This window comes from Dryobates pubescens (genome assembly GCF_014839835.1).
Source record: "Dryobates pubescens isolate bDryPub1 chromosome 41 unlocalized genomic scaffold, bDryPub1.pri SUPER_41_unloc_1, whole genome shotgun sequence".
NCBI lineage: Eukaryota > Metazoa > Chordata > Aves > Piciformes > Picidae > Dryobates > Dryobates pubescens.
Genome location: NW_026530685.1, coordinates 358017 through 377900, shown reverse-complemented (window position 1 = coordinate 377900; position 19884 = coordinate 358017). Strand labels below are relative to the sequence as shown.

Genomic DNA, 19884 nt, shown 5'->3' with positions numbered 1-19884 from the left:
GCCGGGCGGGGCGGGGCGGCCTCAAAAGGCCGGGCGGCAGTCCCGGGCCGCGTTCTCGGTCAACATGAGCGGTAAGGGCGGCGAGCGGGAGGAGTTCCTGCGCTTCTTCCCTCAGATCGTCCGCGACCTGACGGAGGACGGCGTGGGGCACCCGGAGGTGGGCGACGCCGTGGACCGGCTGCGGAAGGTGAGGGAGGTCGGAGTGGGGCGGGCCCGGGGCCACCGGCCATCTGCTCCCGGCTGCCCGCCACGCTCTGCCCGCAGGTGCTGGAGTACAACGCGCCCGGCGGGAAATGCAACCGCGGCCTTACGGTGCTGGCTGCCTTCCGGGAGCTGGCGGCTCCCGCAGAACAGGACCCCGAGAGCCTGCGGTGCGCCCTGGCCGTCGGCTGGTGCATCGAGTTGGTGAGAGCCAGGGAGGAGGGCGGCCCCCTGGAGCTCCCCAGGGGACCCTTCAGCCTGCTAATGCAGCCTCCCGCAGTTGCAGGCCTTCTTTCTTGTGGCTGATGACATCATGGACTCGTCCCTCACCCGCCGGGGCCAGCCCTGCTGGTACAAGAAGGTAGGAGCGCCCAGGAGGCCTCTCCCTGCTGGGGGAGCACAGTAGGACCTGTGGGGTCAACGTGTTGTGTGACACCTCCCTGTCCTGCTGCAGGAGGGGATCGGTCTGGACGCCATCAACGATGCCTTCCTCCTTGAGTCTTGTGTCTATAGGCTGCTGAAGAAGTACTGTGGGGAACGTCCCTACTACCTGCACCTCTTGGAGCTGTTCCTGCAGGTGAGGGGCTCCAGGCTGCTGCTGAGTGGGTGGCTTTCAAGCAGTTCCTTGAGTTCCTGGGATCCCAGCAGACACAGACTCAGAGGAGCTGAAATGGGGCTTGGGTTTGGAGCTTCAGCTGGGGCTTTCCTAGGGAGCTCTGTGAATCAGTCATAGACTCCTAGAACTGTTTTGGTTGGAAAAGACCTCCAAGATCAACCCAGCACTACCATGGCCATTAAATCATGTCCCAAACACCTCCAGGGATGGGGTCTCCACCACCTCCCTGGGCAGCCTGTTCCAATGCCTGACCACTCTTGCAAGAAAGAAATTTCTCCTCATGTCCAACCTGAATCTCTCCTGGCACCACTTCAGGCCACTTCCTTTCATCACCTGGCTCCAGCCTCCTTTCTGGAAGTTGTAGAAAGCAATGAGGTCTCCCTTGAGCCTCCACCTCTCAAATCCTTCCTTTCCTCTTCAGACTGGCTACCAGACTGAGCTCGGGCAGGCACTGGACCTCATCACTGCTCCCATTTCCCAGGTGGATTTGAATCGCTTCAGTGAGCAGAGGTAAGAGGCAGAAGGGCACAGAGATGCCAGCCCTGCTGTGGCACAGTGGCTCTGCTTGCAGTCCCTTCTGGGCTGGCTAAGAGGGGCAGTGCACTGCTGAAGTGCTGCTGTCACCTCCCTGGCTCTGTGGAGCAAGTGTGGCTCCCACTGCCTGAGCTCAGGGGCTGGTTTGGAGGGAGATGCTGCTCTTCTGCTGGCCCTGGTGGGAAGGGTAGGCCTGGGCTTTGCCACTGAGCCTGGTTCCTTTTGCCACAGGTATAAGGCAATTGTGAAGTACAAGACAGCCTTCTACTCCTTCTACCTGCCTGTGGCTGCTGCCATGTACATGGTGAGTCCCAGGAGGGGCCTCGAGGAGAGCAGGAGCAGCACTGAGGGTGGAAGGCAGCTGCTGGAAGGCTTTTTGCTTTCTTCCCTCTTCTTAGGCTGGGATTGACAGCAAGGAGGAGCATGACAACGCCAAAGCCATCCTGCTGGAGATGGGGGAATTCTTTCAGGTCCAGGTAGGAGGCAGCTCCCTGGTCCCTTGGTGCCCCTCAGACGCTGGGTGTGGCACTGGTGCAGTTTCATCTCTGTACAGGATGATTACCTGGACTGCTTTGGGGACCCAGAGCTGACAGGGAAGGTTGGCACCGACATCCAGGACAACAAATGCAGCTGGCTGGTGGTGCAGTGCCTGCGCCGGGTCACGCCTGAGCAGAGGCAGATCCTGGAGGTAGTGCCTGGAGAGGGGGAGGGGGGGGGGGAGGGTGTTCCCTCCTGCTGCTGTGAAGCAGACTTCAGAAGCCAGGAGCTGCACTGTGCTGCTGCCCTGGGGGCTTGGTGGCTGTGAGCAGATGGCAGCAGGGAGGACGCCAGGCGACTCCTGGCAGGCGGTGCAGGGGCAGTGGTTGTTTCTCCTGCCTCATTTCTGGTGTCTTCTCAGGACAACTATGGCTGCAAGGAGCCTGAGAAGGTGGCAAAGGTGAAGGAGCTCTATGAGACTCTGGGCATGAGAGCTGCTTTTCAGGAGTATGAGGAGAGCAGCTACCGGCGCCTGCAGGAGCTGGTCCAGAAGCACTCCGGACGCCTCCCCCCGGAGGTCTTCCTGGGCCTGGCTGGGAAGATTTACAAGCGGCAGAAGTGATGGAGGGGAGCTGGCTCTGGACTGCTTTGGCCTTTGCTAAGGGCCCCTGGTGGGCTTCGTGCCCCTGGTGGGCTTCGTGCCCCAGGCTGCAGCTGCCTGGAGCTGGGCCCTGCACCCCTCATCCCCCCCCCCTCCCCCCCGCCTTACACCGCGCGTGGGAATCTGGGGTCTGTGCACAGAGCAGGGGCTGGGGGTGGGGGTGGGGGGCGCAGATCTGGGCCACCCTTTGCGTCAAATAAACATTAAATTATTGCGGGTGTGTCACAAACTGATGCGCGCTGGGGTGGGGGGGAGGTGGATAGCAGCATCCCCGGCGCTTGCGTGACGGCGGTACGGGACCGGAGCGCCGCCCCCGCTGCTTCCCGGGCGAGGCGGGGCCGGAGCTCCTCCCTCCCGCCAGCCGCATTCGCCGCCGCAGCGCGACGGAGGTGAGCGGGGCTGGGGCCGGGCTGGGGGGCTCTGGGCAGCCGCAGCAGGGTGGGGAGGGGGTAGCTGCAGCCCGGTAGCATCGCTCCCGCCGCGGGGCCGCAGATCCTCCGGGGCCGGGGGATGCTCGGGGCCAGGTAAAAGCTGCATGGCTGAGATTCGGGCTCTGAGCTGTCCGTTCCCCGGCGGAGGCCGCCGGTGAACGCCCGAGGCCGGGCCTCTCCCATCGGCGGGGCAGAGCCGGGCGATGCGCAGGCTGCGGTGTGGGTGCCAGGGCTGCGGCAGTCCTGAGCATCTCCTTGGGCTGGTTGTGCCCTGGCCTCGGAGCTCTGGCGGTGCCACCACCCTCCCTTGTCCAGTGCCACCCTCCCTTGTCCAGTGCCACCCTCCCTTGTCCAGGACCACCCCAGCTGCCATCCAGGGCATTTTCTCTCTGACAGCATCTCTGAGATGCTTCTGACCCTCAAGACCCCACAGAGGGAATCCAGCCCCGGCTGCAGCTGTCTGCACCAAGCTCGGGGTTGTGCTCTGGGGGTCAGCAGCTGGCTCCTGGCTGGACAGGCCTGAGCTCAGTGGGGAGCTGTGGGGCAACCCTTCTCTGCCGGGCATGTTCCTGCCTCTCAACCCTCACACCGGTCCCCTGCTGCCAGCCCTTCCCTGCTGGGTGGCTGCTGCAAGGTCACTGCCATCCTTCTCGCCCTCTCCGTTCCGCTCCAGGTTTGTGCTTCTGCCTTCTCCCCTGCCCACTGAAAGGCTGTTTGATGTTTGCAGGGTGCTGGATGGTCTGAAGAGAGGAGCTGTGGGGCTCTCCAAGGAGCCTTGGCTCTCTGCTAGTGAGGCAGCATCATGCTGTCTCCAAAGAAAAGCCTCCTGTGCAACCTCAACCACATCCATCTGCAGCACGTCTCCCTGGGGCTGCACCTCTCCCGGCACCCAGAGCTCCAAGAGACTTCTGGCACCATGGGTGGAGGAGAGCAGAGCAGCTGCAGCGACTGCCCAGGGAACTATGAGCAAGTGGATGCTAATTCCAACAACCCCTCCTTGAAATGCCGCTGCTGTGAGTCCCATACTCAGCAGCTGGTGACACTGGGGCTGCAGAACCAGGCAGCTCAAGAGGATTTCCCCGGCCTGGGTGATGGAGAGGAGGTAGCATCCCCTTGCGATCCCCCTTGTGATCTGGCCTCCTCCTCCTCCTCCTCCTCCGTCAGTAGCTGCTCGGATTTCAGCCTGGATGACTCCCCTGTCTCTGTGTACTGCAAAGGCTTCTCCAGAGAAGAGGCCAAATCCCCTCCAAATCAGCCCAGCGGCACTGCTGCAGAAGAGGCCCAGGATGGCCAGGCCCTGGCTGACCAGGGCAGGACATATGATGGAAGAGATGCCAACTGCAACCCCCCGGTGCTCCAGAGGCCAGACGCCGGAGGGAGCCCAGACAGCCTCTGCAGCAGCCACTCCCTCGACCTCCAGTGCGAGGAGGCCTCCCCCGGGGTGGTGGTGCAGGAGACCAGCAGCACCTGCCCTGCCCTAGACCCGAACTGCAACCCCCTCCCTGCCCCTGCTGCTGTGCCTCCACCACCACCTGCGCCAGGGCAGTGGGATCCAAGTCTGAGCAGAGCTCCTCAGCCACAGCCCCGGGCCAGCAGCGTGCCCCCACCCGTGCCCCCCCGGCCCCGGCGGCGGCTGCAGGTTCTCAGTGAGCAGAAAGCGGAGCTGCCGCCCCTGCCCGTGCGGCTGACAGAGCCTGGCTCCGGCAACCTCTGCAAAGACACAGGCAAGAAGACCATCACCTCCTTCCATGAGCTTGCCCAGAAGAGGAAGAGGACCACCCCTGGGCCTGCCCTTGCCCAGGCCAGGGCTGATCGCAGCGACTGGCTGATCGTCTTCTCTCCTGACACGGAGCTGCCGCCCCCCAGCGAGCTCCTCTCCGGTGCCAGTGGCCAGGAGCCAGCCCAGCCCCAGCCCCATCAGGACTGCCCAGCGAGGCCTCCTGGCTGCACGCAGAGGGAGGTGACCACGTTCAAGGAGCTGCGGTACCGCAGTGCCTCCACCAAGCCCAAGGGGCAGCTGGCCGAGCAGCGGGCAGAGCCGCTGCCCCCTCAGCCCCGCTCTGCACATCTCCCCTCCCCTCCTGAGAGGGCTGTGGGCTGCGACAGCTCGGGCTGGGCACCACCTGTGCCTCTGGGTGGGCAGCTGCTGGCGGCACCTATAAGCAACCACCAGCTGAAGAGGAGAAGATCTCGACCGGGACTGCAGCCCATCGCAGAGGGGCAGCTGGGGGACGCGGAGGAGGGGAGGCTGCCGCTGCGGAGCTGCGTTCCAGGAGAAGCAGGGCCGGGCTCTGGCTGCGACAAGGACGCCCTGGCTTGTGGCCTGGGAGGGGCTGGTGGGCACCACTGGGTGCCAGGGGCAGTCAAGAGAGGAGAGAAGACCTGCAGGGAGGGTAAGAGCTTGGTCCCTGCTGCGCTGGGCGCGGCTCCGGCTGGGGCTGTGCGGGGCAGGGGGGAGGCAGCGTGGCCGCTGCCCAGGCAGGTGCCCTGCTCCCGGCCGTTCCATGCCCCTCGCTGCCCCGTGCCGGGAGGGCCGAGGGGCCGCTGCTGCCCTCCACAGCTCTGCCCAAGCCCGGGAAGTGCCGGGAGTGCCGGGCGCTGCGGCTGGCCGCCCCCGGGGCTGCCCCGGTCCCGGCTGGCTCCTCCTCGGCTCGCCCTGCCCACGGCTCCCGCCGAGCCCTTCCTCTTCCCCGGCCGCCGGGGCCAGGCTCTGGGCGGGCAGCGGGGCTCGGACCGCCCCGTTCCGCCTGCTGCCCTTCACCCTGCCCCGGCCTGCGGCTCCATGGGCGAGCACGGCCCGGCCGGCCCCGGCGCTGCCTGTGGTGAGCGGGACCCGGGGCGGCGGAGCACGGCCTGAGCCTTCCCCCGGCAGCGGCGCCCGGGCCCCGCCGGCTGCGGGAGCTGCGGCCGCGGCCCCGCCTGACCCTGCCGCCCTCTCTCCAGCCAGGACCTCGCCGGCCGCCGCTGGAGCCGCCGCGGGAGCCGCCCGGCCGGGGGGCGGCAGCGCCGAGGGAGCCTCTTGCTGCCGCCGCGGCGAGCAGAAGAAAGGTACCGGGCCCGGGGCTGAACCGGGGCCGCTGAACCGCGGCCGGAGCTGGGCTGGGCTGCAGGGGATGGCAGCGGTGGGACGGGGCAGGGTCGCTGGTGTGGCCTAGCTGGAGACTGGGCACCCGCAGCGCCAGGCGGGGGCAGTGCCAGGCGGAGGCAGTGCCAGGCGGGGCCGGGGAGGTGCTGCGGGGAGGACTGGGTGGGGCCGCCCTGGGCATCTTGCAAACACCTTGAGGGTCTCCTGCCCACGTCTCCGTCCTGGTCTCCTCCCCTTGCAAGCGGTCGGTCCTTCATCCCCGCCGGTTCCCATGGCAACAGCCTGGGCTGCCGGGGGACCCAGCGCCGTCCCGGCGCCTGCCCGCTCCTCCCCGGCTAGCCCAGGCCGGCGTGTCCGAGCTGCCCCTTGCTGGTGGGCTGGGCTGATGTGCTGACAGCTTCCTCTCCGTTGCTCGGCAGCGCTGCTGATCGCCATCAGCACCGCCGTGGACAAGATCATTGCTCACTTCAGCACCGCCCGGAACCTGGTGCAGAAGGTGAGGGTCTGAGCTGAAGGTCCTGCTGGGCTGGGGTGGGCAGGAGTGGGGGCAAGGGAGGCTTTGGGAACTCCAGCTGGAAGATGCCACCCTGCGGGCTCAGGGTTGGGTGTTGCCTCGTCCCTGCCCCCTCTCTCTCCTCTCTCTCCCCCCCTCCCCTCCTTCCCCTCCTATCCCTCCTCTCTCTCTCCCACCTTCCCCCCTCCCCTTTCTCTCCCCCCCCCCTATCTCTCCCTCCCCCCCCCCCCCCCCCCTTCCCCTTTCTCTCTCTCCCCTTCCCTCCTCCAGGCCCAGCTGGGGGACAGCCGGCTCAGCCCAGATGTGGGCTACCTGCTGCTGCACACGCTCTGCCCTGCGCTCTATGCCTTGGTGGAGGATGGGCTGAAGCCCTTCCAGAAGGATGTGATCACTGGCCAGAGGAAGAATTCCCCCTGGAGCGTGGTGGAAGCCTCTGTGAAGACAGGTGAGTGTGAGGACCCTGCTCCTGGAGAGGCTGGCATCACAAGAGCTTTCCAGCCCGGGCTGGGCAGAGCTGTGTGCCCAGAGCAGTGACTGTTTTGTGTTCCCCAGGCCCCAACAGTCGCTCTCTGCACTCCCTGTGCTGGCACGTGGCTGGGCTGGCTCCTCTCAGCAGCACCAGGCAGAAGTTTCATGCCTTCATCCTTGGCCTTTTGAAGTGAGTAGTGGTGCTGCTGGCCCAGGCTGGCCTTGCTGTGTTGGCAGGTGGGAACCGAGTCCCAGGAGCCCTAACCTGGCTTCCCTTTGTCCTGTTTAGCATCAAGCAGCTGGAGCTGTGGCTCTCTCAGCTGCAGAAGAGCCCAGGTAAGGATCCAGTATCGAGACCCTTCCCACCCAGATCCTCTCCTGCTTGCTGGGGTGATAATCCCATGCCTGTTGCACCCACAATGCCAGTCTGGCATTTCTGTGGTGGAGAAGGGCATTGCTATCAAAACAGCTCTCAGCAGAAGCTGTGACCTGCTGGGGCAGAGCAGCTGGCCCCAGGAGGGGACAGAGGGCAGGCATGGGGCACCCTGCAGCCGCCCAGCACCGTCCCTGTCTCCTAGGTGTGATCTCTGTGCTGTATTCACCCACGGCCTTCTTTGCCCTGAGCCAAGGCCCTCTTCCCCACCTCGCTGATGAACTGCTGCTGCTCATCCAGCCCCTCTCAGTGCTGACCTTCCACCTTGACCTCCTCTTTGAGCACCACCACCTCTCCGTGGATGTCAGACCCCTGTCCCGTCGGCTGGAGTCACCTCTGTCCCCTGCCCATCACTGTGCTCAGGTGCAGGGTGCTGCACAGCCCTCTCCAGAGGGTGCTGCAGGGACAATCCTGGACGAGGAGCTCCCTCCTGACTCTCTGGGGAGGGCAGCTGGTGCAGAGGGCAGCACAGGTGCCCAGTCCCAAGCAGCTGCCTGGGGGCTGGCCCCTGGCCCCCAGGTGGGGGCTGCCCTGCAGCAGACCTTCCAGCAGGTGCTGCGCTGGGGCGATCAGCTCAGCCGCGCTCTCCTGGGAGCTGATGCCCCCCCAGAGACCCCCAGGCCTGAGGCAGGACCTCAGGACGCTGGTGCTGGCCTCGGGGGCTGGTGGGGGCAGCTGAGCCAGGCTTCCAGGATCTACACTGCTCCTGGCAAGGACAAGTTCCCCTTGGTCTGGTGGACAAAGCTGCGGCCGACTGTGGTGGATTCCAGCCCTGCCCAGGCTGCAGGACCTCAAGCTTCAGGGAAAGAGCCAAGGGGCACAGAGCTGCAGCTGCTTCAGGCTAAAGCTGTCCCTGAACTCCCTGCCCCGAAGCCCAGCAGCAGCACTGACACCTCCGGGACCTCTTCCCCTGAAGATCTCCTCCTGCCTGCTGGAGCCAGAGCAGCCACCAGGCCAAATGGTCCAGCTGCTGGAGGGAAACTCCTGGCTGCTTCCCCAGAGCCTCATGTGAGCAGGGAGCAGGCAGCACCTTCTGACCCTCAGGCAGGTGGTTGTCCTGCTTCTGCCAAGGGCAGCTGGCTGGGAAGGCTCTTTGGAGCCACCAACCCTTCTGCCAGGAGCTTCCCTCCCAGTCCTGACACCGTCTCAGCTAGGTGCAGGTAAGAGGGGGCTTGGGCAGGCAGGGTGGGGGAAGGGGCATGAGGTGAGGAAGGAATGGGGTGAGGAAGGAGCGGGGTGAGAGGGTCTCTGCCAGCTCCCAGATCACAGGAACTGGAGCAGGGTGAGTGGGGAAAGGCTTTGCTTTGCTTCATGGCAGGAGACCTTCGAGCTGGCTGTCCCCCAGCACGCGTGCCCTGGCTGTGGTGGTGAAGGGGCTGGCACCTGAAAGGGCTCCTGCTCAGGAACAACCAGGGAGGAAGGCTCCTGACTCAGCCCAGACCCACAGGTGATGCAGGGCCCTGCAGTGCCTGGGGCTGGGAAGCTGCTGCTGAGGTTTCCTGGGGGAAGCAGAGGCTGTTTCCAGACACAGCTGGGAAATCCCACACCAGTTCCCAGGGAATGGAGCTGCTCCTTGCTGCTAACTTGCCCCAGGGGTCCCCCAGCTCCTGCTGAGCTGTGGCTGAATCCCTCTCTGCCCCTCTGTGGTCAGCTGCTTCTCCCAGATACTGCTGGGGGGAATTCTTCAGCTTTTTCTTTCCCTGGTGTGCTTTCTGCATCCCTGGCAGCTGCCTTGGAGCAGCCATGTGGCAGCTCTGACTAAATGATGGCCTGAAACTGGGCCAGGGGAGGTTTAGGTTGGATACTGGGCAAAACTTTCTGTCCTGCAAGAGTGGTCAGGCACTGGGCCAGGCTGCCCAGGGAGGTGCTGGAGTCTCCATCCCATAGGGCCATGGCGCCTGGGGCCATGGTTTAGTGGCTGCGGTGGTCTTAGGCTGACTCTTGGACCCAATGACCTTAGAGGTCGTTTCCAACCCAACCAGTTCCAAGCTTCTATAGATAGTGGCAGGTCAGAGAAGCTGCAGTGGTCCATCTGTGCTTGGCAGTGGCTCTCCACACCATGTGTGACCATCTCCTTGCTGGCCCTGACCTTGGTCTCCCTCTCCTGTCTGCTCGCACTCTGCTGCAGCCCCCAGGGGCTGCTTGGCAGCGTGGATCTGTGAGGAGGCTTCTGGATCAGATCCAGCCTCGGGTGGCAGCTCTGCCCACGGAGGGGGGGGGAGGTTTGCTGTCTCTACATGACCACCACTCCCTCTCCCCAGCCCTGTGAGAGCCTCTGGGGGCCCTGGAGTGGTGACATCCTGCTGGTGTTTGCCGTGCAGGGCGGTGCGGGCGCTGTGTGACCACACCGGCGCCGCCGAGGGTCACCTCAGCTTCCACAAAGGGGACGTCCTGCAGCTGCTCTCCACCGTGGATGAGGATTGGATCCGCTGCTGCCATGGAAACAGCATTGGCCTAGTTCCTGTCGGTTACACCTCCCTCATTCTGTGAGGAGGTGGAGGAGACCTGGGGGAGCAGCTGAGCTTGCTGAAGGAAGGGATGGCCGCCGAGGAAGGACTGGCTCCTGCCAGGGCTTCACCACCGCCTTCGGGGCTGGCAGCGTAGCCAAGGACCCTGCCCTGGTGCCCCTTGCTGCTGCCCCCTCGCATGATGTCACCACCTGCCCTTGGTGCATCCCACGACCCCCCCCAGCCCTGCTGGCACCTTCACCGTGGCTCTTGGGTGGGACCTGCCTGCGTTCATCTATCCTCAGCTGCCTCCCCGTGCCAGGGGGCGGGAGGCAGGGACCCTGTCCCTCCATGCTACTCACAGTCCTCTATGTCCTCTCCATGCCATTGTCTCCTGCCACTGTCTCCACCTCCATGTGTCCCAGGGTGGGGGCTGGTGGCCCAGGCTGGCCCCAGCTGCTGCTCTGCAGTCCCATTGCTCTGTAAATAGTTGTGGCCACAGGACTGAGCTGATTCCAGGGGGGAAAAAGCTGGAAATAAAGGTTGTGACTCACGTGCCCAGGGGTGAGAGTGGCTCCTTGGGGGTACATGGCAGGGGGAGGGCAGCAGGAAGCTGGTTTTGGTCCTGAATGACTGATGCAAAGGGACCAAAGTTATGCCCAGGAAGTACTTCTGAGCTGGAGATAAACCCTAGAGTGCCATGCAGCCGACAAAGGCTGAAGGCTCACCAGCTTCTCCAAGTGCTTTAATGTCCTGCTGTGTGCCAGGGGACACAGGGCAGCCTGCCGGGGTGGGACCAGCCTGGACATGACCCTGGTCTAAGGTCGTGAGCCAGGACCCGAGAGGAGCAGCTCAGCCAAAAGGGACTCTGCTCTGGTGAGACCTGGAGTGCTGCAGCCAGGTCTGGAGCCCTCAGTACAGGAAGGACAAGGACAGGAAGCGCAGATTTGGACTGGCTGTTAGGAGCAAGTTCTGCACCATGAGGTCAGTGGAACACTGCAACAGGTTGCTCAGGGAGGTGGTTGGGGGCCCACCCCTGCAGATACTCAGGGCTAGGCTGGACAGGACTCTGGGCAACCTGATCTAGGTGAGGATGTCCCTGCTGCATGCAGAGGTTGGACTGGATGAGTTTTGGAGTTCTCTTCCAACCCAGGGCATTCTGTGATGCCAGGAGTCTGTGATTCGCTAACTCTGATCTAGAGGGAGGTGTCCTGCCCATGGCAGTGGGGTTGGAACTGGCTGAGCCTTGGGGTCCCTTCCAACCCAGACCATTCTCTCTGATTCTCTGCTCCATGGGAGGTGTCCCTGCCCCTGGCAGGAGGGGTGGAATGGGATTGATCCCTTCCAACCCTGATCATTCTCTGATTCTATGACTGATTCTTTGATCCATGGGAGGTGTCCTGCCCATGGCAGGGTGTTGGAACTGGATGATCCTTCGGGGAGGTCTCTTCCAACCCAGACCATTCTAGGAGTCTCTGACTCTATGACTCTGAGCCTATGATTCTCTGCTCCATGGGAGGTGTCCTTGCCTGTGGCAGGGGTAGGGGTTGGAACTGGCTGAGCCTTGGGGTCCCTTCCAACCCTGACCATTCCAGGCATCTCTGACTGATTCTCTGCTCCATGGGAGGTGTCCCTGCCCGTGGCAGGGGGGGGGGTGGGGGTTGGAACTGGCTGATCCTTGGGGTCCCTTCCAACCCTGACAGCTGTGTGATCCTGTGGCAAGGGGAATGGAGGCCATACCAAAAGAAAAACCCCATCCAGGCAGCAGGTAGGAAAAGATTTTTCCATTTAATACTCGAGACTCTCAGGATTGAGATGCAGGCTTCAGGTTTGGGTTTGGTTTTTTTTCTTTCTTTTTTTTTTTTTTCCCATTTTTTTCCTTGCCTTTTTTTTTTTCTTCTTTTTTTTTTCCATTTTTTTCCTTTTTCCTTTTTTTTTGTTTTTTTTCTTCTTTTTTTTCTTCTTCTTTTTTTTCCTTATTTTTTTTTTTTTCCTTCTTTTTTTTTTTCTTCTTTTTTTTTTTTTCATTTTTTTAAGCAATTCCCCCCAATGTTAAAATTGGTCTCGTACATAATTTACAAAGGTTAAACATCAAAACACTCTCTCTGCTCCCTGTGGTTTCAGATATGCTTCTGGTAAAAAGGAAATCTATTAGCAGCATTTTCCTGGCTGGCTCTCAGCAGTCACACAGCCTCCACCCATGCAGACTACAAACTTCAGCTCTAGTTTTGTTTTAGGGATTTTTTTTTTTTTTCTTCCTTTTTTGTGTTTTTTTTTTGTGGTTTTGTTTTTTTTTTTGCAAGTCAACCTTTAGTGCTCCTTGGGCTCAAGGTGCCAGGCCCCCACCCCCCACCCCTTTCCCCCTCCTCCCCTGCTTCCCTCCCCTCCCCTCCCTCCCCCCTCACCCCGCAGCCAACTTTAGCTTTTTGTTGGTTTTGTTTTGTCCTCTCCTGGGTGGTTGGAAAATAAACCTTCCCCCCCCCCCCCCCCCCCCCCCCCCCCCGCCCCCACCCTCCCCAAACACAACAACAAAAAACTCAGCGACCCTCTGCACCAAGTCAGGAAAACAAAACCAGAGAGCAAAAACCAAACCCAAAGAGTTTTGCTTCTTGCACTCACCTAAACTCCTTGGGTTTTTTTTTGTGTGGTTTTTCTTTTTGATTGTCTACAAAACAGCTTTTTTTTTTTTTTAATTTTATTTTTGTGTGGTTTTTTTGTTTGTTTTCTTTTTTTTTTCTTTCTTTTTTTTTTCTTTTTTTGTTTGTTTTAAGTCTTTCAACAAAAGAAAGAGGAAAAAAAAAACGACAGAGCTCAGGGCTGGCTTCTGTGATGCAACTTCCACCATTAGAGGTTTTTATTATTATTATTTTCTTAAAAACTTTTTTTTTTTAGTGTTTGACACCAGCTCAAGACTTTTTTTTTTTTTTTTTCTCCTGGCTTTTTTTTTTGTGGTTTTTGTTGTTTTTTTTCTTTCTCCTTTTCCTCAGCTAAACGAAGGACAACTCCGATCCTGGCCATGCGAAACGCCGACTGCACGCACGAGTATTTGATACTCAGGGGGTCCTGGGGCTGTACAGTGCTGCTCTACAGTAAGAAAATAATTCCAAACTATTTTCTTATTTTATTTTTTTTTTAACCTTTTTTTTAATAAAATATTTTTTTTTCTCAAAGTTTTTTTTTTATGCCTTTTTATTATTTTCTTTTTTTCCTTTTTTTTTTTTTGCATTTTTTTTCTCCTTCCTCATTTTCTTTCTTCGCCTTTTTAACTTTTCCTTCCTTCCTTTCCTCCCATTTTTTCCTTTCATTTTTCCTTCTTTTCCCCTCTGATTTCCTTTCCTTCCTTTAATTTTTTCCTTTCATTTTTTTCTTTCAATTTTTCTCATTTTTTTCTTTCAATTTTTCTCCTTTTATTTTTTCCTTTAATTTTTCCTTTAATTTTTCCTTTATTTTTTCCTTTAACTTTTCCTCTAATTTTTCCTCTTTTTTTCCTTTATTTTTCCTTTAACTTTTCCTCTATTTTTCCTATATTTTAATTTTTCTCTATTTTTTCCTTTAATTTTTTCTATTTTTCCTTTTTTCCTCTATTTTTCTCGATTTTTTCCTCTATTTTTCTCTTTTCCTTTAAATTTTTCCTTTTTCTCTATTTTTTCTTTTTCTTCTAATTTTTTCTCTATTTTTTCCTTTTTCCCCCCTCTATTTTCTCATCTAATTTTTCCTCTACTTTTCTTTTTCTTTAAAAATTTCCTCTATTTTTTTTTCCTCTATTTTTTCCTTCAATTTTTTTCCTCTAATGTTTTCTCTATTTTTCCTCAATTTTCCCTTTAATTTTCCTCTAATTTTTTCTTTCAATTTTTTCCTTCCTTTTTTTCTTTCCTTTCTTTCCCTTTCATTTCTTTCCTTTCTTTCCTCTCAATTTTCCCCTCCTTTTTCCTTTCATTTTTCCTTCCATTTTTCTTTTTTTTTGTTTGTTTTGTTTGTTTTAATTTTAAATTTTTTCTCCTATTTTTTTTTCCTGCTTTTTCTTCTTTCGAAATCAACACAGAAAAGTTAATGGAATGAGTCAGTTCCACTAAAGAGTAAAATAATTATAATAAGAACAAGAAATGTACATTAGGACAAGCTTGGTCCGTTCAAAAAGGGACATGGAGCTACTGTATTGCTTTACACCCACGCAGCAGATATATACAACTTGGCACATGGAAACTGCTTCTGGTAAGAACATCTAAACAGGACTGGATCTGCATCTGCACGGCTGAGAGACAAAAAGCGAAGCCACTGCGAGGGGCAGCGCACGCCGGCCGCCCCCTCCCCGTGCCACAGCCTGGCCCTGGCACTGACGCTTCCTCGGGGGTCCTGGTGCCACGCAGGGAGCCCCTGCCTCAGCACCGGGCCCTGGCGCCACGCACGGAGCCTGCACCTCTGCACCAGTCCCCGGTGCCCCCCAGCCTTTGCAGGGCTCGGTGCCAGGGCTGCTGCTGCGGGGCCAGGGCTCCTGGGCAGGGCAGGGGGCGAGGGCAGTGCGCGGGGGCCGCTGTACCCCGGGTGGGAGAGGAGGCCGTGGGGACGCTGCACACCCAGCACACAGCAACAGTGGTAAGCAGTTGATAAAGGATTCTACAGCTCACAACAAACACTGGCTCCGAATACTGCTCCAAAGGTTCATGTAGTGAAGGGTCCTTTGCTTTGTCTTTTTGTTTGTTTGGGTTCTTTTTTTTTGTCTTTTTTTTTTTTAAAGTCTTTTGTCTTTTTTTGTCTTTTGGGGTTTTTTTTGTCCTTTTTTTTCCCTTTTGTCTTTGTCTTTCCTTTTGTTTTGTTTCAGTTGCACAACACACTAAGGACACACAGAACCCCCACAGCTCAGCAAAAAAACCACCAGCGATGGCCTTGTCAGCATTTGACTCTCTTTATAATAAATTTTCTCTGCAGGAAGGTAGGGGGAAAAGAAAAAAAAGTGGAGAAAAAAAGAAAATAAAGAAAAATAAAATAAAGTAAAATGAAATAAAAAAAACCCAAAACAAAACCATGAAATAAAGTAAAATAAAATTTAAAAATGAGGTAAAATAAAAGTTAAAAAAGTAAAAAAAAGTAAAATGAAATAAAGTAAAATGAAATAAAAAATAAAGTTAAAAAAAGTTAAAAAATAAAGTAAAATAAAAATAAAATGAAATAAAGTAGTTTAAAAAAGGAAAAAAAAAGTAAAATGAAATAAAGTAAAATAAAAAATAAAATAAAATTAAAAAATAAAATAAAAATAAAGTGAAATAAAATAAATAAAAAATAAGGTAAAAAAAGTAAAATGAAATAAAGTAAAATAAAAAATAAAGTAAAATAAAATTAAAAATAAAATAAAAATAAAGTGAAATAAAATAAAAAAAAATAAGGTAAAAAGAAGTAAAATGAAATAAAGTAAAATAAAGTAAAAAAAAGGTCAAAAACTAAAGTAAAATAAAATTAAAAAGTAAAATAAAATAAAGTAAAAAGCCAAAATAAAGTAAAATAAAAACAAAGTAAAATGAAAAAGTAAAATGAAAAATAAAGTTTAAAAAATGTTAAAAAATAAAGTAAAATAAAAAACCAAAATAAAGTTAAAAAACCAAAATAAAGTAAAATGAAATGAAATAAAGTAAAATAAAAAATAAAGTGAAAAAAAAAATTTAAAAAATAAAGTAAAATAAAATGAAAAATAGAAATAAAGTAAACTAAAATAAAGGAAAAATAAAACCAAATAAAATAAAGGAAAAATAAAACCAAATAAAGTAAAATAAAATTAAAATAAAGTAAAATAAAATAAAATAAAATAAAATAAAATAAAATAAAATAAAGAATAAAATAGAAAAGAAGAAAGAAAATAAAGATTCAACTTAAATAACTCCAATCAGGCCCTGCCCCCTCAGCTCCCCCTGCACCACCAAGTGCCTCACACACAGCCAGGTTCCTGTGTCCTGCTTTTTGCTCCCAGGGGGCTTTGGAAGCCTCTCCCTGGCCGTCCCACCAGGAACCTTCTGTGGTTCTGTTTCTCCTCGCCCCCTCCCCGGGGTTTAAGTTTCTCTCTTCTTGGAACTTGTGCAAATCAAGAGGCCACAACTTTCGGGCAGCCTTGGAACTCGGGAACCGCTTTCGGCCTTCACCTTTCCTCCCCAGCTGGGATTTGACTCTGCGTGGCCTTGGGGCCGCGGTGGTGCCGAAGCAGCTCTCTCCCGTCCCGGGTGAAGGAGGGGGAATGTTCTCAGCGGTTAGGGAAGCTCTCAGCCTTCTCTCACCTCCCCCTTTTGGGTTTTGGTTGGTTGGTTTGTTTTTTTAAACGTTTTTCTTTCCTTTTTTTTTCCTTTTTTTTTGTTTTTTTCCTCTGAGTGGGAATCTCAAGCCAAAAAGAACAAAAAACAACTGAAGTGTGACCATCCTGGACAACACCCACGAGGTTCTCTCAGTACCTAACACCGATACAAGGCACGGCCCAACAACACACACACCACAGAGCACCGCGGAGCAGGGCAGGGCCGGGGCCCCCCTGCCTGCCAGCCCCACGCCTAAGTGCTAACTGTTTGTCGTTTGTCAGTTTGCTGCTGCCCCCTCTTCCTTCTCCTTGGCTGGTGCAGAGGAAGTTGGGTTCCTGCTCTCAGCCCCTCAAGCAGACCCCTGTAAGCAGACTCCAGACACAGCTTCTTCCCCCCTCCTGCTGTCACTTCCTGAAGCTGCTCTCCGGGATGGTCAGAGTGCGGCGCCTCAGTTTCCGTCCTGATCCTTCCTCCAGCAAGTAAGTGACATCGATGGCTGCAACAGACACAGGCTTTTGGTAACAGAAGGTGAGGAAAGTCACAGCTTGCCTGGGCCCCTCTTCAGCTCCTGCAGGAGTTCAGTGTGGAGAGGAGAAGGCTCCCAGGAGACCTTCTGGTGGCCTTGCAGGATCTGAAGGGGGCTACAAGAAAGCTGGGGAGGGACTTCTTGGGGTAGTGATGGGACTGGAGGGAATGAATCCAAGCTAGAGGAGGGCAGGTTTAGATTAGCTATTAGGAAGAAGCTCTTCCCCATGAGGCTGGTGAGAGACTGGCACAGGTTGCCCTGGGGTGTGCTGGAAGCCTCATCCCTGGAGGGTTTCAAGGCCAGGCTGGAGGTGGCTGTGAGCAACCTGCTCTGGTGTGAGGTGTCCCTGCCCGTGGCAGGGGGGTTGGAACTGGAGGGTCCTTGAGGTCCCTTCCAGCCCTGACAGTTCTGTGATTCCATGAATTTCTTCAGAGTCCATTAAAAGTCAAAAGCTCATTAAAGAAGTGAAAATCCACCCCCATGGCAGGGGGCTTGGAACTGGATGACCTTCAACCTTCCAGCAGCCCAGGCTGCTCAAGGCCTCCATCGAACCTGGCCTTGAACACCTCCAGGGGGGGAGCATCCCCAACCTCCCTGGGCAACCTGTTCCAACATCTCCCCACCCTCACGAGCAATCCCCTCAGACAAAGGCATTTCTGTTACCGGCACCACCTGCAGCAAAGGGTCCCCCCAAGCCTGCAGGAAGCAATGCCACAGTGCCACCAGGGCAGCCAAAGCTCACCGTTTTTCCCTGGGATCTTCTCCAAGAGGTTCAGCAGGATCTGGTTGAGCCTCTCCCTCTGCAGGAGCCTCCTCTCCTCTGGAGTGCACAGCTGCCGCGGCTCCGAAGTGCTTTCTTCCACCTTCTTATCAGTCTCACAGCTCTCACCAGAGGCTGCCTCTTTGTCTGCCTCCTCTAGGTTGGGCATCTCACTGGAGGCTTGATCTTGGTTGCCTAACACATCCTCCATAAGTGGAAGAGGATCTTCCTCTTGGTTTAAGTCTTTCAGCTGCGGTTTTGAGCGGTCTGTTTTCCAGGATGATCTAGCAGGGGGAAAACAAACAACCAACCAAACCACTGAAGGGTTTCAGCACCATCATGTTTCAGATGCACCTGCAGGGCCAACTACAGCAAGCCAAGGGCCTCCTCAGGAGGTTGGGGACCTTCTGGGGGCACCTGAGTGAACACAACACCTGTCCTGACCCACCAGCTCCCCTCGACGGGAGGCTACCTTCCTGCAACCTCATCTGCACAACCACAGAACCCTTGGGGGCCCTCTGAGGTCATCACTGCTCTGCCTTCCCCACCTCCTGTAAAGGCTTTTACCTCCCAAAGCAGCAGAGCTCAGCACTTCCTGGTGCTTATCTGCAGCACTCATGGCTCTTGATGGCTACATTTAAAGTCTCTGATAGACCTGAGAGTGCTCTGGCCTGGGCTCCTGGCACAAAGCAGAGGTGGGCAGTGTGCCAGGGAGGCCTTCTCCTGCACTGCTCTTATCCTGGGTTCTGCATCTCCCACAGTCAGCTGCTTTTGGCAGGTGACCTGCTGGAGAGCAGCCCTGTGGAGAAGGACCTGGGAGTCCTGGTGGACAATTTCTCCATGGGTCAGCAATGTGCCCTGGTGGCCAAGAAGGCCAATGGGATCCTGGGGTGCATTAAGAAGAGTGTGGCTAGCAGAGCCAGAGGTTCTTCTCCCTCTCTACTCTGCCCTAGTGAGGCCCCACCTGGAATATTGCATCCAGTCCTGGGGTCTCCAGTTCAAGAGGGACAGGGATCTGCTGGAGGGAGTCCAACAGAAGGGACTGCAGCACTGCCTGCTGAGGAGAGGCTGAGTGCCCTGGGGGTGGTTAGTCTGGAGAGGAGACTGAGAGGGGATCTAAGAAATGTCTGTAAATATCTGAGGGCTGGGGGTCAGGAAGGAAGGGACAGGGACAGCCTCTGCTCACTGTGCCCTGGCACAGGCCAAGGGGCAATGGATGGAGACTCCAGCACAGGAGGTTCCACCTCAACAGGAGGAAGAACTTCTGCACTGTGAGGGTCACAGAGCCCTGGAGCAGGCTGCCCAGAGAGGCTGTGGAGTCTCCTTCCCTGGAGCCCTTCCAGCCCCCTCTGGATGTGTTCCTGTGTGACCTGTGCTGGATTCTATGCTCCTGCTCTGGCAGGGAGGTTGGACTCGAGTCCCTTCCATCCTCTAACATCCTGTGAGCCTGGAATTTCTTTCTTCTTCCTTATGCACATCAGTAAGGAACTACCAAGGCTGCTGCTGGATTCTCTCCCTCTTCCCTTCTCTCTTTTTCTCCCTTTGAAAGTTTAGAGGATTTCAATCATTTAAACTTATTAATTTCACAGCATCCACAGGACCTGGGTAGGAACAAAGAGTGGGCACAACAAACACTCAAGACTCACCTGCCTCCATTTCTCTTGTAGTTGTCTGGCACATAATGAGGCTGTAACAACAACAACAGAGATTCTGGTTAATACCACCTGAAAACTCACAGTGCTGCTCTGTTTGCTGTGTCTTAGATTCCAGATTCTCTAAACTCACTACAAAAAATCAGCTCCCAGGAAGCTCACTTGCAAAAGATTTGCCAGGTGTGGTACTGCTGTGCTCTGAGAGCTGCACAGGAGCATAATGAAGAGTTGCTGCTTCATGGAGCAAAGAGGAGAGAGTGAAATGAAAAGATGGAGGCTGTCAAGGGAACCTCTGCTTCATGATTTTGCAGCCTTGGACTGCTGAAAACCATTTTTTAAAGCTGTTTAAGACACAGAGGAGAGAAAGCTCTGCACAGCTAGGCTGGCACAGCCAGGCTGCACTGTGATGCTCCAGAGCTGTGGCTGCCCCCTCCCAGGCTGGATGAGGACTTGAGCAGCCTGGGCTAGTAGGAGGTGTCCTTGCCCATGGCAAGGGGGGGGCTGGATCTGGATGACCTTTAAAGCCCCTTCCAACCTAAACCTTTCAGGGATTCCATGGAAACACTAAAAAACCATTGCTCACAGTTGCAGAACTGTGACCAAAAAGTGAGTTTGAAGCTTTCCTGCCCTCAGGAGTGGCTTCAATGAAATCAGCCTCCACATTTTAGTCAGAACCCACAATCTCTACACTCACACATCCCCATTTGGTCAACATCTGTTTGTCTTTGAACTGCTTACTCTGTCTACTGTCAATCTTTCTCTCCCAGCTTTTATTCCAGGCAACTTTTCATACAGCCTCTGGAT

The 19884-nt window shown here is 55.3% G+C and overlaps 3 protein-coding genes across 3 annotated transcripts in view; 2 read left to right on the top strand and 1 right to left on the bottom strand.

The window, feature by feature from the left end:
* FDPS (farnesyl diphosphate synthase) lies at nt 1–2568 on the top strand. The gene is made up of 9 exons (XM_054179145.1): nt 1–187; nt 265–405; nt 482–562; nt 656–778; nt 1239–1327; nt 1583–1655; nt 1750–1827; nt 1905–2039; nt 2250–2568. Exons 1-9 carry the CDS (start codon nt 65–67, stop codon nt 2448–2450), a joined length of 1044 nt encoding a protein of 347 aa, XP_054035120.1. The 5' UTR covers nt 1–64; the 3' UTR covers nt 2451–2568.
* A 254-nt stretch (nt 2569–2822) lies between these two features.
* Nucleotides 2823–9999, top strand: RUSC1 (RUN and SH3 domain containing 1). The gene is made up of 10 exons (XM_054179164.1): nt 2823–2878; nt 3648–5313; nt 5864–5968; nt 6425–6501; nt 6790–6964; nt 7072–7177; nt 7277–7323; nt 7566–8580; nt 8739–8867; nt 9742–9999. Exons 2-10 carry the CDS (start codon nt 3723–3725, stop codon nt 9908–9910), a joined length of 3414 nt encoding a protein of 1137 aa, XP_054035139.1. The 5' UTR covers nt 2823–2878; nt 3648–3722; the 3' UTR covers nt 9911–9999.
* Nucleotides 10000–16215: 6216 nt separating this feature from the next.
* Nucleotides 16216–19884, bottom strand: part of ASH1L (ASH1 like histone lysine methyltransferase) — a 50999-nt gene continuing 47330 nt past the window's right edge. The window contains 3 exon segments of the mRNA XM_054179102.1: nt 16216–16638; nt 17411–17712; nt 19075–19115. Of these exon segments, the coding sequence (XP_054035077.1) occupies nt 16547–16638; nt 17411–17712; nt 19075–19115 (435 nt within the window). The 3' untranslated portion in view covers nt 16216–16546.

Excerpts from the sequence above, each read along its gene's own strand:
- FDPS (XM_054179145.1), top strand. The coding sequence starts at position 65 with ATGAGCGGTAAGGGCGGCGAGCGGGAGGAGTTCCTGCGCTTCTTCCCT. Across the intron at positions 406-481 it reads TCGGCTGGTGCATCGAGTTG|TTGCAGGCCTTCTTTCTTGT; the intron begins GTGAGAGCCAGG and ends AGCCTCCCGCAG. Across the intron at positions 2,040-2,249 it reads AGCAGAGGCAGATCCTGGAG|GACAACTATGGCTGCAAGGA; the intron begins GTAGTGCCTGGA and ends GTGTCTTCTCAG.
- RUSC1 (XM_054179164.1), top strand. The coding sequence starts at position 3,723 with ATGCTGTCTCCAAAGAAAAGCCTCCTGTGCAACCTCAACCACATCCAT. Across the intron at positions 6,965-7,071 it reads GGAAGCCTCTGTGAAGACAG|GCCCCAACAGTCGCTCTCTG; the intron begins GTGAGTGTGAGG and ends TGTGTTCCCCAG. Across the intron at positions 7,324-7,565 it reads TCAGCTGCAGAAGAGCCCAG|GTGTGATCTCTGTGCTGTAT; the intron begins GTAAGGATCCAG and ends CCTGTCTCCTAG.